Source organism: Hoplias malabaricus, chromosome 7, assembly GCF_029633855.1.
Source record: "Hoplias malabaricus isolate fHopMal1 chromosome 7, fHopMal1.hap1, whole genome shotgun sequence".
NCBI lineage: Eukaryota > Metazoa > Chordata > Actinopteri > Characiformes > Erythrinidae > Hoplias > Hoplias malabaricus.
Genome location: NC_089806.1, coordinates 17,439,537 through 17,454,926, shown reverse-complemented (window position 1 = coordinate 17,454,926; position 15,390 = coordinate 17,439,537). Strand labels below are relative to the sequence as shown.

At 35.7% G+C, this 15,390-nt stretch overlaps 1 protein-coding gene across 1 annotated transcript; it reads right to left on the bottom strand.

Annotated features, from left to right (window-relative positions):
- Positions 1–1,929: 1,929 nt before the first annotated feature.
- fermt1 (FERM domain containing kindlin 1) lies at positions 1,930–14,697 on the bottom strand. The gene is made up of 15 exons (XM_066676896.1): positions 14,571–14,697; positions 12,558–12,716; positions 11,362–11,595; positions 10,186–10,314; positions 8,444–8,630; positions 8,177–8,279; positions 7,176–7,283; positions 6,354–6,485; positions 6,174–6,223; positions 5,690–5,811; positions 5,488–5,594; positions 5,122–5,346; positions 4,324–4,448; positions 3,753–3,894; positions 1,930–2,520 (listed from the first exon to the last, which is right to left on the bottom strand). Exons 2-15 carry the CDS (start codon positions 12,706–12,708, stop codon positions 2,347–2,349), a joined length of 1,989 nt encoding a protein of 662 aa, XP_066532993.1. The 5' UTR covers positions 12,709–12,716; positions 14,571–14,697; the 3' UTR covers positions 1,930–2,346.
- Positions 14,698–15,390: the final 693 nt, after the last annotated feature.

The window sequence follows — 15,390 nt, the reverse complement described above, 5'->3', positions numbered from 1 at the left end:
AAGACTCTTTCTAGATAGATAGACAGGCAGACTCTGATTTTTTATTTATTTCTTTTTAAACAAAAGGTTGTGTGTGTGAGTGGGGCTGAGTAACAATTAGTTTACTAACTGTTCGTGTATTGTTTAAATAAACATTAAAAACTCATTGTAAATCATTTTTATGAGCTGCCCTAGCTCCTGGTTCCAGACCGCACTGTGACCCTGACCATGATGATATAATATATTAATATATTCTGCTTCAGGCATTACTAAAAATCTAATTAATTATTCTACTATGATGACACGTATTTTTGTTAATTACAGAATGAAATCCAAGGGACTTTACTGGTATATATTTGAATATCTTACACCATTTAAAGTGGAATTTAACTGATTTTATATTGTGAGAATTAAGAAGGAACAAGATGAAAAGGAATTCCCTGTTAAATGTACCTGAATAGTATATCAATAGTCATACCACAGGGACATGGTTTCATATGAATGAATGAAAAAAAAAATCAATTTAATAAAAAATATTATATACAAAAAACGTTGGGATGCTGTGCAAAATGAAATCATTTAAACCCTATAATAACGTATAAATAATACAAAGAAAATGTTTCCAGCTGAGATTTACCCATTTTGAATTTGACACAACACATTCCTGCAAAGTTGGGACAGGTTAATGTTTACCACTGTGTTGCATCACCTATTATTTTAACAACACTCTGTAAAAGTCCAGGAACTGAGGAGACCAATTACTGTAGTTCTGTAAGTGAAATGTTTTCTTATTTTTGCTTGTTATATGATGTCACCTGCTCAACAGCCCTGGGTCTCCTTTATAATGATTTTCTTGTAATAATGCACCAATTTTTTCAATGTAAGACAGCTCTGGACTAGTTTGACTTTTATTATTATTATTATTATTTTTAAGTCCTTAATGTTTTAATAATACAGTAACTTTACAATTAGTTTAGCCTTTTATAGCGGGCAGTAAAATGGGTTCAGCCATTTAATGTGGAACTGAAAATGCTTAGAAGAAACTGGTAAATTAACAAATGGTTAACAACAAAGTTTAGTCTTATCACTAAATTGTAATGTGAGAGCCCTTTGCCTCAATTTTAATACTCTAGAGGGTAATTTAGTGACTTTTTTCAACCATGGGGGTATGGTACCTGTGTGAGACGTTTTAGATTGTAGAATGAAGTCAGGAAAGACAGAATTTTGCATACAAAATGGCAGTATGAAAAGTTCTGGATAAAGCCACCATACAAATATTCCTCCACTAAAAACACACATTCTTACTCAAGAGGTGCTCCACATTATATTTAAATTACTTTTTTATTATATTCATATTTAAATGTAAATGATCTGCATGAATTAGGGAGACCCTTATATAAATTATATATATACGGCACAATCAGGCAGCACCTAAGTTAAGAAACTGAATATGAATTCTCAACTGTGCACAATGTCTCCACATTTAATGAAATTTACTGATTTAATCAACATTGAAGAATAAGAGCCAGTTTGATTTCTGCATGCCATATACTACACTGAAAATCTAAAGAAGTTAGAGTTAAATCCAACAACTTCAGTTACTACTCAAATTGATTAGTAATATTCAGAGAAACAAAATAATGTTGCATTTGAGATTAAACTAGACAGAAAACAACTTGATAATCTGTTCTGGAACAGTAGGTCATGATGTTAAATTGGTGGCTGATAAAAACTTTGGCTGTAGCTTAAGCATGTTTGTATGGCTTCATTGAGACCTGCAAATGCTGCAAATGCTGGTTTCATAGGGATTGATTTGGTCTGAACATATACATAATTGCAAACACTAATGCAAACAGAACTGTATTAGAAATGTAAACATAAAACAATTATTTAATTGGCTTGCGTTATATAAAGAGTAAAAAGCAGCAGTGGTTTGTTTGACATGTTTGTTTTATTAGAAATTGAAAGCAAAAACTTTCTTTGTTCTGAAAAGGCAAAGTATGTTTAAGATACAAAAGTCAAGAAAAATACGTCAATTTAAAAACTGCTGCCCTGGTTTCACTCGTGTGGCTCCTTATCTTAACAAGCAATTGTATATCAAAATTCAGTGATGTCATACCAATTGTAGACTGTCTTACTGAATGCATTCCCAAGTCTAAACATATAATTTCACAAGATATGTCTTCTTAGTGCTTCTGAGCATTTGGCTCAAGCATTCCTTGAAATCTGGTGGCCCTTCTGAATGACAGAGTGTAAATGAACAAGCATAAAATGGCATAATGTAGAAGATAAAGTCTTATTCGTGTCAATTTGTAAGTGACGCACGGCTGTAATATTAATTCACATGTTTCTCAGTAGTTTTCACCATCATTCTTGCCCCCCTGTAAGTTTACGGAAGAGTTCTTCATCTAGAGTTTCATTTTGGTCTTTGGAGCGCGTTGAAAGAAAGATATAGCCTCCGATGTATTCATGAACCACCCTACAGTCACAGCTCTGGCAGGAGAAAGCTATAGACACGCTCTCGTCAAATTCAATGGCCACCTGAAACAAGAGTCATAAATATGAGCACAAATACCTATTCTTTCTAGACAAAATGTATGAAATGTAGACAGTCTGTACAAAATGTCAGCTCTTGATTAAAGATATTGAAATTGTTTGGGGTACTGAAAGAGTTGAAAGTAGGGCTGCAACTATATATTTTTTATAATCGATAAATCTTTTACTATTTTGATTAGATGGTTTATTTGAAAAAATATATATAAATGCAAAATAAGTAAAAAACTTACATTTATTGCAGCATTTCAGTGAAAACTATGCCCTAATTCTAACACTTTTAACATTTATCATGGTCTGCATCACTACAACATGCAGCAGCTCTGGAGTTGGGGCTACACAATATCTGACTCAACACAAACATACAGGGGTTGGACAATGAAACTGAAACACCTGGTTTTAGACCACAATAATTTATTAGTATGGTGCAGGGCCTCCTTTTGCGGCCAATACAGCATCAATTTATCCTGGGAATGACATATACAAGTCCTGCACAGTGGTCAGAGGGATTTTAAGCCATTCTTCTTGCAGGATAGTGGCCAGGTCACTACGTGATGCTGGTGGAGGAAAACGTTTCCTGATTCGCTCTTCCAAAACACCCCAAAGTGGCTCAATAATATTTAGATCTGGTGACTGTGCAGGCCATGGGAGATGTTCAACTTCACTTTCATGTTCATCAAACCAATCTTTCACCAGTCTTGCTGTGTGTATTGGTGCATTGGCATTCTGATACACGGCACCGCCTTCAGGACACAATGTTTGAACCATTGGATGCACATGGTCTTACTGGTGCAATGTGCATTTAATGAAGATTGGCCACCAGGCTGCTCCAATTTAGCCATGAAACCTCCCACACTAAAATGACAGATGTTTCAGTTTCATTGTCTAACCCCTGTATATTGACCTTTAGTCCTCATATGAAAGAGAAGTGCTAGGAGCATAGACAATTCTAATTTCAAGTAAATAGACATGACTATTTAGAGGGCCAGTTTACAATTCCCATGTATGGTCTTTGTATCACTACAGCTCCGCATGGCCAGAGTGATAAAAGACTGAATGTTTATCTGTGTTACTATGAAATAAACAATAGATCAACTATTCAACAACTAAATTAATTGCCAAACATGTTTACAATCAAGTTTTATTAAATTTGTCAATTAGTTTTTGCAGCCTTAGTTAATCTTAAATGTAGGTAAAATCCAATACGAAAAGAAAAGCACCTGTTTGATCTCCCAGTTTACATTCCACTGCTTCATGTTTGAGAATCTCCATGTGGTCACTGGCAGGCGTGTGGACATGTCAATACGGATTAGTCTGTTGTAGGAGATGCCCAGTATCTCATCCTTCTTGCACCCTTTAAATCTTTTTGTACAGAGAAAGCAACATATTTAAGCAAGTATCAAGGCAGAAACATGAAGAAAAATTACAGCAACTTACAGTGAACTTAAGAAATCCATTTAGATTACGCTTTCTTAAGGTAAGATGCAACTTTTGATACAGAAGTCAAGATTTAGATTGACTGTCTAGTGTTAGTGTTTCAGGTAGTTTTTGATTGAATATTATAGTGTTAAATTACTTGTGTTTGATTCAGATGAAGAAGAATCTCTCAATAAAACCTTAATTCATCGCTAATAAAATAAAATTGCAAAATGCTATAGTATAAGATGTATAACAATATGATGTACAAAAACAAAATATCTGATTTGCATATTTAATATGGAGAGGGATAAGGTCTCATTCATGGCCACAATAAATAAAAGTTGTGGCAGAATAATTAAAGGCCACACATACCTGACTATGTAGTACTTGATTCCAAACTCAGGCAACGTCTGCCATGCTTGGATGAAACGCATTTTAGCATCAATGAGAGAAAGCATGGAAATGTTGTGATGGACCTCCAAAATCCGTGTGGCAAGCTGAAGTTCAAAACACAAGAGAAAATATGTCAATATTCAGTCATTGTAATACAGCAGCGTGGAGAACACAGACTTAAAAAGGCCTAAAGAAGTATTTGGGATTTTCAGAACTTACAGATACCTACAGTACTGTGCAGAAGTCTTAGGCACCTAAGATTATTATAAAAATTTTAAACTAATGCTGTCATAGTGGTGTGGTGCTTACATAAAGTTATATATAATCAAAGTAAATACAAAAAAATAATATAAAACAAATAAGAAATATAAGTAGTAGGTGTGAGAGAGTTTGAAGAACGATGTATTGTTCAGATTCTCCTTAATTGCATGAATTTGATAAATCAACAGCACACATTATTTAAAATCATTATTTATTAACCGGTAAAACTAAGTACTGGAAGATAACCTCAAATATTACGGATTGCCACGAGGAGAGATTTGGAAAAAGTTAAACCAACACATTCACACTCATTGGAATAATGTTATATGGTTTTATTCCAATGTTGGCCGTTATTTGTTGTTTGTTTAGGCAAATAAACACTTACTGCTCAGATAAATAGCTTTTGAAATCTCATAATATCTGGTGCCTAAATCTTTTGTACCGTACTGTAGATTCTCAGTGTGTAAGATATTCTTCTCGTTAGGCAGTCCAATGCTCCATGAAAAAAATATTTACTTGTTTGCTCTTGTATTTTTTGGCATATCGTGGAGAGACGAAGCATTCTGCATTCATGTCCATGGACTCCATCTCAGGGGCTGCCTGGCCAGGTGGGGGCGCCAAGCTCTTCATCTGCAGGAATGACTGGATGTTCTTGACCTCTGTGCTGTAGGAGCTGTATGCCATTGTCTTGCCTTTAGAAGCGAGGATGCAAGCAGCTTTCCACTTGGCATACTGCGTCTCCTTTAATAGAGCAAGTTATGCACCGTGAACAAGCCTGAAAACTGTTTAACTGCTACTGTAGCACTGAAGGAGGAGAACATCACATTCTACATTCTAAGACTTGTGTTATATTGAAACCAAATCAAACCAGAGTCAACTCACATTGTCACAGCGAAAATACACCTCACTCATTCCATCTGCAGCAGGCAGCAAGAGTTTTATGCCAAATCGCTTTTCTGTCACATTGACATCTGGAACAACTTCGCTACCTGTGCAATCAATGTGAAATCAAACAACATGCATTAACACTGAACCACAAAAGAGATCATTTTGATGAGTTATAATTGTTAAATATGACGCTAACCTCGCAGATGAAACTGTTCAATGGGCTCCTTTTTGGCTGATTCTTCATTTTTGTAATAGGATATGGTGGTGTCTTTGAACACAAACCAGTAGTCTTTGAATGGTTTCAATAGTCGTTTGGGCCTGCATAATTAAAAGGGCAAAAAAACAAATACTTCATTAACCACACTTCATTGAAAAAATATATAAATATATTATTAATATCTATATATAGTATACATTTTAATACAAATCCTTCAATTTCATACTGAGGAAATATGTGCAGGGAATTCTAAGGCAAAATAATGCCAAAAGAAAATAACGTAGTCCGTAAAAAATAGCATAGTAGATATCGCAAACTAATGTCACTAAACACTATAAAACATGGGTAGGTTTCTCTAGAAAACTCATTTTCAATTGAAACCACTTTAAATGATATTGCTTACATACAGCATACTGTTGAATAATGTAGAAAATATACAAAAAAACTCCTCAACACAGCTTACCTATATAGCTTGAGCGTGTCTTTCAGCATCGGAACATCAGTGATATCTTCCTAAAGGTACACAAAGAGGCATATACTTTAAAGATTTAGATAGTGTGAATATAATTCTCAGATATACAAACCTCCTATATAGCAATTATTGCTACTGACACTGACTGAATCCTTTAGACCAAATGCATACCAGAACTCTGTCCGTGTTCTTTCCTTGTAGCGTTGTTTCTAAGTGTGAGAGGGCTGCATCCACTTCATCAATATCAGGTTCATCCACAATGTCCACAGGTTTGGTGGACATAGTCAGTTTGCATATGTGATACTGAAAGAAGAGCAGACAATATAGATACTGTTTCTGTATTCATTATATTATCCCTGTCATAACTTGCGTCTCATAATTACAAAAGTGAAAAGAGAAGGAAAAAGATATAAATTTTAATTTTGTACATTTTAATGTAATGAGGTGTCCTTTTTGAAATGATTATAAAAAAATGACTAATCATCCTTTGTTATGACTGTGATTCCTCTGACACATCTGTCTTGCTCAATTACTTTAAACCCTTTTTTAAGTAGAAAGCAGTAAAACTGTTAAATCTTTGACAGTTGAGTTTGGCCAGTAAAGACTAAAAAAGGAAAAAGGAAAAACAAAAATTTTGTCTACAATGTATCACCATCCCCTACTGAGCCAGTCATTGGAATCCTGCACTATCTGGTTTGCAGAAATCTCTCCTGCTGCTTATTCTCTTTGTTGTGACACGCTTCATCACATTCTAGTCTAAAACAGTCTTCTCAGGCCTATGAAAAGACTGAGCCTGCAGCTACACAAAGCTCAGTGTCTTATCTCATCTCTCTTTTTATATGGAGATAAAGAAAACCAATGCAATAAAATACCTGATGTAATCAAACCAAAAGCATTAGACAAGAAAACTGTACTCAAAGGATAAATATCGATCTTAGTGTTAGGAATACAATTTGCATTCCTTTGTGTTGCTGGCTGTAGGAGTGATATTACCTGCAGGGAGGCAAACATCAGCATCTCCTCCTCAGTGCATTCAATCTCTTCCAGAAGAATGGCCCAGCGTGCCTGTTCATACAGCTGTGTAATCCTTACTGCATCGTACTAGGGAAGAGAATTTATACACACCTATATAAAACACTCACACACATTCCTGTTATCATATTTATCACCTGTATTATCATAAGTGCGCATGCATGGAGCTATGCATACAGACTGTTATAGTATCTCCAGTTTGTGTTTTTGGTTTTTCAGTGTTTATTCTTTACGTAAACGGTTGCAACTGTAACAACAGCAATTTCCCTCTGGGATCAATAATATATTTCGGAATCTGAATTCTGAATCTGTTTTGAACTTCTATTTGTTACCAAAATACTTAATAAAAGAGCAGCATAAAGCAGTTTAATCTATAAAAATGTTTGACCGCCTTTTAAAGAAACACTTTTTCAATAAAAATGTAGAATGTAGAACAAACAGCAAAAAAACCCACTGACACTTACACAATGCTGCGGTAAATAAATTCTGTCAGAATTTTATACACATTTTTATGAAACACTCTGAAAGCCTGTAAATCTGTATAAATTGTTTTGTTTTTCCACAGGTTCCTAACTGAAGACCCCTCCTGGATATACAATTACATTAAGACAAGCAAAAGAAATCGAAAGTGCTTTTTTACTGTGCTGTTCCATAAATTTCATGAAGAAAAAGAAAGCCCTTGGAAAGCCATTCTGTCTCAGATCTGCACTGAAGAACTGTAATGAGTGTAATTTTAGGTATATCAAGTTTATTCATGGAAATCAACCATTCAAGCCCAAAGACTTCTATTATAAGTGATTTTGCTGTCTGTGGGTTTTCTGTTCTGAATATGTAGCCCTGTTATGTTATTTAACAGACACCCATATGATGAGGCAAAATTCATTCATTTATTTTCTGTCAGTGCTTTATCCTTTCAGTGTTGAGTTGTGGGTGTAGCTCATTTAATTGCACAGGATTCTAACCTTTGGATTAAGATCAAAAAAGCAATGGTACTTGAAGCGCAGCAAAAGTCTGTCATTCTCCTGGACACCCTGCTCCATCAGAGAACGTGAGGAGTCTAGCCACCTGCAAGATACATTTATTTGTTGATCTGTACATGAGCAAATGCATGTTTGCTGAGTGTGTCTTGTATTTAAAGTAGCCCATGGATGCATTTATGTGTAGCGACACTAACATAAGTAAAGTATTAAAACCATCTCATGAACTATGAGTACTAGTGGGACTCTCACCCTGCATTGATAGCAGCTTTATCTTCCATGCTGAGAGGCTGGTACATCTTGGCCAACTCCTCTGGGGGCAGATTGGGTTGGCTGGAGGTGAGAGGGTTCTCTCCAAACCACAGGCTAGTGGCTGACGCTGGTGTCCCATTCTCAGGGTCATAGGTTGCTGTCATGGTTTTACTGTACAGACTGTTTCCTGGGGTAGAGTCCAAATTAAGTCTAGTGATTCTGAGTAAACCTGTTCTACACTTCATTAACATTATTACTACTAACCACTTTTGTATACGCTGCTATACAACATTATTAAAATGACTTCCTTGTTTCTTAATATCAGCTCTAAAGACCATATAGTTGGACACTGCAGTTCTACAATTACATACTGCTGTCCATCTATGATCTTCATCTTCATCTTTGTTAGCCCTATTTTATTTTGTTCTTCAAAGGTCAGAACCACCCTAGAGCAAATATTGAGTAGTATATCATTCTCAGCAATAAACTCCAGCAGCACTGTCATCCACCCCCTACCAGCAGAATATACATTAAGATGAGGCCACTGCCTCAGTGCTGAGAATGATCCACCACCAAAATCATACGTGTTCTGTGGTGGCCTTGTTAGGGTCCTGAACATTGAAAGACTGGATAAAATTAAGCTTACAACGTATGCAGAGCAACAGATGGATATATATTCTTTAGTTGTAGAAGTACTAAGTGTTCCTGTACAGTCAGTGGAGCTGATGAAATGGACAGTCATCGTAGTAACAAGAAGGTGGCTTTAATGATGTCACTGATAGGGGTATCACAACAGTGTATTTCAACCTTATACACTGTGTATAAACTTATGTATACTGTAATAGCAGGCCAAAAATAAGTCTGCAAAAATGTCTCTACCTCAGAGCAAGCCACTAGATTAGAGCCTAGACCACTTTGCTGAGGCTTTCAGCTAAGAAAACAACACAGAGAAATGTCTAGGCTAGGCTTAAACAGCATGCACAAACACCAGAGCTACAAGGATGAACTAAACACATTATTTGATTCAATATGATAAAATAGTGTCTCAATTTGATACCTTTTATGATACAGCAAAATTAATTTAATTTAATGTTAGTGTAAATACTGTAAAATACTATAACACTGTGACAGCGCATGACATGCTTTTGTGATCTAGCCTAAATAATTTTGTGAACTATAGTGTAATAGCACTGCTAATTACTTCAGTCTTGTCAAATACTAAACAGAGACATAGTACTTCTTATTATTATTATTAATGTATTTTACTCTAAATACACCAGCATGGATGCAAAACCCTGGTAAATTTCAAGAGAAAACAGATTACAATTTAAATATCAATCTTTAATACACAGTGGATGTGGCAGGATGGAGTGTACAGATATATCTTCACTCAGATGATGCTACTTTACACTATCAAATATAACGCATTTCAAGTAATGTATTTACTTACTGAAAAACTGAAATTGCAACAATACAAGGCTCTATTTAATACAATATAGTGTTTGCTCGGTGGGTTAGTGGCCTCACACAGTCCCTACATGCAAATAATCTGTGACTTTTGTTTACAAATTTTTTTAGCAACTATTGGGCTCCTGAATTGATGGGAATATGCATACAAGCTATTTTGTTCCCCCAAAACAGATATAACATACTGAGGATATATCTGACATTCCAACTAATAATCAAAGTCAAAGCAAGTGTCAAAGCCAAACAAGAGAATAATTTTAATCATGGTTACTTACCTGGGCCACTGATAGAGTCCATGTCAATTATGTCATCTTCAGCATGAAACTTGGACTTGTCTTTTTTCTTTTTCTTTTTTGGATCATCTGGTGGTCTCAGGAAGGACAACTCTTCAGATCTTCTTATGTCTATAAATGGTTTAAGCACAAATATTATTCACCATGTCATGAAATATTGTCCTTTAAAAAAATCACTAGTTGGCACATACAATGTAAGTAAATGTATGTAGCTATTTAAATACTTTTTTAAATCATACTTGCATCTTCTTGGTTGATATTTAATAGCACTTAATTGATCATAGAAACTTACTGAGTTAAAATAAACAAATATATGTCTTTTTCTATACTGCAGCGTTTTAAAAATATTATAGCGTCAGTTAGTCAGATGTTAGAACTGTTCTCGTTCCCTAATGCAGAAAAAGATATTTCATTATTGCACTGAAAGTATCAGACACTCAGTCAACTTGTGGGCGGAGCATCTATGATTGTGGGGAACTGTAGTTCTCTTTGGTTGTTTATATTCAGAAGCTCTGGATCTTTTAAGTTGGAATGGTATGTTCGAGGAGAAAAATGAAAATGTTTTTTGTACGTAGCTGAAGTTTAACTTGTCTTTAAGTTTTTATTTACTGTTTGAATTAGCACACAACTTGTCTGTAACTCAAGCTGTTTAGTTTTGTTTGGTCTGTGTTTACTTTCATGCAGTTAGCTGTCTCGCAAATTTAGAGTGGGTTCCTATGTAATGAATCTTAAACAGCAAAAACAAATCTATATTACTCATCTATGGAGCAGGAATAAAGCAATATCCTTCATCTTTTTTCATGATTTTCAATGTTTGGTTGGCTCTTTGCAATTTTTTTGCTGTAAACAGAGAAAGGAAACCTAGCATGTCTGACCAAGCTACTTAGATTTTTTACTTGTTTACTGACACCATGGTTTTGTAAATATTTTCAAGCACACAAACAGACTGAAGAGCAAGCAAGTGGTGAGAAAACACCTTCTGAATTCTATATAAAAAAAGTGTTTTTAATTACAATTATGAACATCACCTTTAAAGCCAACATTTGTAGACAATAATAGTAGATCAGGTTTCTGCTGGCATAGCTGTTTCTTAGAAACCCTAAAAAAGCAACGCTGAGAGGATTTGAGATTCTGACCACATGATGTTCCCACACTTACTGAGTGCTCTGCAAATTTCTTCTACGGACTTAAACACCACTGATGAGAAACTGACAGTCGATTTGATGGTCTTCATGTTGGGCAGTTGCAGACATAGTGGCTTGTGCTGAGGAGTGAATCGTAAATCAGCATCTGCCTGCACTCCATATTTATCCAGTGTCCAGTGGTTTTTCAGTAGCCAGCAGTTCCTCTTTTCCCACCATAATGCATGATCTGACCAGTTGTGAGGGGTCTCTGCAACAGCAAAAACGCAGTTTATTTTGATTCATTTTTTGAATGTTCTGTATGTTACAAATAAATTAGGTAATGTTTGGTCTATCTTACAAGGTATTGCTAAAAAAACACCAAAAACGAAATAAAAAAGACCTAAAAGAAATTAATCGGAAATTATTTATATTAACATACATAGACATAAATACATTTTACATGTTTTTTTAAGTCTTTGAAAGCAACATTTAGATAATCATTCAGTCATTGGATTATTATTATTACAACGTTATAAACAATTTAAGACAAAACTGGACATGCAACAGGTGTGGCATAGATGTCATTCTAATGATGTAATTTAATCATAAAGATCAAACAGCTTAGAGCATAGAATGATGATTCTGTCCTTAGTCACACCTCTCAGCCTTCCCAAAGGAGGTGCCAACTCATTCAGGAATCAGCCTTTAAACCGAAAAAAAAAAATCCATCCTTGTCCTACAACGGTGTCAGTGATTTTTATATGGACAATTCACATGATTTCTTATTTTTAAATTCCACATCATTTTTTGAATTTATGTTTTACCTCTGTAATCTATTCTGTCAGGTTTGATCATGAGGTGAACTTCAGACCTTGTGGCTGCAAATAATACCATAGGAGAAGAACAATGGCAGAGAGCCAGGGGCACTTGAAAGGAATGCAAGGCAAACATGGGCGCACCCATGTGTTTAAATGAGGTGAATTTACGAGGCTATATCAGGGTGAGCCATGTAAGAACTTTACAAATGATTTCTATGACAATGTTGCGCACAACCGTAAACACTATGGTTATGTTTATTCTGAAGTAACTTATTCTGACATTTTAAAGTGACTAAAACATTCTGAATTCTGATTTCTGAAACACTCTTGTTGTCTGTGTTATGTAATGGCTTATGCACAGTGTCTTGATCTGAAGAGAACCCTGGAGTGAGCATAAGATTAAAGTACTCACTAATCTCCTCCACGAGTTTGAGCATGAGTCCTCCAATGTGAAGGTCTCCTTTGACCTGAACTTGAATCTTCAGGGGATCATCTTTGTCCCGCTGGTCCACTTGGACTGTAAGCTCCCATGAGTTATGCCCATATGCAGCAGGAGTAATCATGTCTTCACCTACACCAACAGAATAAAAAGGCAGTTCTACAATGTGGCAATTCATTCTTCTCACAACCCTCCCACAGATATCCTCTTACTTTATATAAAGTATAAAGCAATATATAAAGCAACCACCAGATGCTGAGCTCTGTAAAGTTTCTGAAATGCAATTTATAAGCTACAGCATCAGTAATCAGAGATTTCCTTTGTACTTTCAAAGTACTTCAAAAATCATCTCCAGCAATGGGGAAAAACATTGAAGCAGAGAAAAACACAAAATTTTAAGTATGTGAATGAAAAATAGAGTAAGAATTGTCAATGCATTGACTTATTAGTAGTCACTATTTTTATTAATTTTAAAGGGGACGTCTACAGTGGTGAAAAACACTGTGCTCTGGTTTGTTTATGTTCATAAGCTCTGCATCTTTTAAGGATTTAAAATGATTTTGTTTAAAATGACTTTGTATAAAAGCATTAAATATGTATTTCTTACAAAAATACATTTTAAATGTCATGTTTTGGATGATATTCTGTAATATTCTCATTTCTGTTTCGCTTCATTAAAAAACAGCACAATGTTGAGTAATGAATGAATAACTTGCTTCAAAATTATTTGCAATGTATCACATATATCACACAAAAGTTTAATAATTGCGATATAATCGAATATTGGTTTAGGTACTTCAATAACACTGAAGTGAAAGACGGATTGTATGTATCACTCATTCATTAATATTCTGTAACCATACTGTTCAGGGTGGCAGTTGGTCTGGAACCCCACTCAGAAATGTAGAATAACAGCAGTGATTTCCTGTGTACTTCTGGATTAAACATTTTCCTGCTCTAAAACACACAATTCACTACAATCGTACAGGATTGAGCTCATGAGCTAAAACAGGCATGTTCCAACATGGAAAACTCTGAATTACAGAGTACAGGCCTGTGGTTGGGAAACACTAGCTTAGAGAGACTCATTAATTAGGGAATTGTACAATAGAAAGACATAAAGACAAAAAGAATTAGACTTTAATTTAGGAGAAGTCGCTAAAAGAGGAGGGGTGCTGGTCATAAGAGAAGGGAACAACCCCATCCCTGAAATTCCTGACAAGCAGGGACTTGACCAAGGGCAAAAATCCAAACATGAACCAAGTGTTCCCTCTTCCTTTCTGGTGATTTGCTATAAATCAGGTATAACATATCTGCAGTTTGTGAGAGGCTGGCCAGTGTTTTGTGGTTAACACTGAAGTTTTCTTTCTTCATCACTAACCCTTTCATATTTCTCATTGTTGTCTAGTTCATACTGTGACCCACAAGAACAGTGTTGTGTCAGAAGTCATGCAAAACATGACCTCAAAGGACATTCTATATTTTGAACACTGTCCAGGGCAAAGATTACTACATTTTTACAGACAATACCAAAACTCTGGAGAAACAACAGGGATTCTTTAATTGATATTAATGCGAAACATTCTGTAGCTGTAGGGCACTTCTACAGGTTGAGGTTGTTAATGCCTGCAGGGCAAGTAAACGAACACCCTTACTACAGTACACTCAAGCCCAGCAAACAGATATTAAAATCATACTGAAGGCTATTATTAGGCAGCATTACTGAGCACCACAAAACATCCAAAACAAATGGAACCTTTACAACAACTTGTTTACACGTTGATACAGTTATAACGTTCTCGTTTTGAGAACATTGACAATGAAAACTGAAGGTTTTTTAAGGTTTCCTCGCCTGTATGAACGCTAACTCCAGTTCTGGATTCTGCTTTTTGTTGAACGCCTCAAAACAAAGGAGAAATATTACGGCGTTAATCGCCGGCGCGTGAAACGGTTCAAAATCAATTCTGAGATTTGAAAATTACTTACCTGTGGACGGTCAAATTCTGAGGCTGAACCCTGTAGAAGACACGAGAGCTGTGAATAAGGTAAACGGAGGAGAACCCGCCCAGTCAGGTAAAGACCCCGCTCAGGAAATGACTACAGCGTTTGTAATACAGCGAGCAGCCATTTACTGACTCACTGCTACAAACACACACCGGTGATGGTACCTCAGATAAATGGTCAGATAAGAACTCTAAAAACTATTTCAGTCATTTAATTTAAGTAATACTGTCTGAAAATATATATCGCGCGTTGTATTAGCTTTAGTTGATAATAATTAGCAGGGATTCATGATGTCTGTATAATTGAAGGTTTTAGATTTAAACAGTAAGTCTTATTAGTCTGATGTATAATGCTGAACTACTGCTCTGGTGACAGGTTATAACCCAGATAGTAAAAATATTCTGGCCCAAAACTCTAATCTGGCACACTGAACCCCAGTCTGTAGGTCCACGTGTCCTATGTCAGTCTGAAGCTGTGTGATTTTATGTTTTGGGCCGCTGTGGCTCGCACGGAACCGGAACTGTTTTGTGAGATGTGGCCCAACTTATCATTTTTAATATGTTGACCACTTTTGGTTTGCATGCTGTTTGCCATATGTACATCAGTGAGTCTGGACAATGTACAGGAAACATATCTAAAAAGCAAGTTTTCAAGTAGCCTCAGACAGTCTGTTGATGTTTTAACATGGTATGGATAATGTGAATGGTTCTGAGGTCAACTCATGCTCTGATAATAATGTGTCCAGCAATTGCTCCAGGGCCTTCGGGTCCCTAGTTTAGCATGTTATACTTGGGTCTTCGTA

What these genes read in the sequence shown, in the direction of transcription:
- fermt1 (XM_066676896.1), bottom strand. Translation starts at nt 12,708, where the DNA reads ATGATTACTCCTGCTGCATATGGGCATAACTCATGGGAGCTTACAGTC. An exon ending in CAAACTCGTGGAGGAGATTA is followed by an intron (nt 11,596 to 12,557) that starts GTGAGTACTTTA and finishes TTGCTGTTGCAG; the next exon opens with AGACCCCTCACAACTGGTCA. An exon ending in TGATGTTTGCCTCCCTGCAG is followed by an intron (nt 6,486 to 7,175) that starts GTAATATCACTC and finishes CTCTTCTTTCAG; the next exon opens with TATCACATATGCAAACTGAC.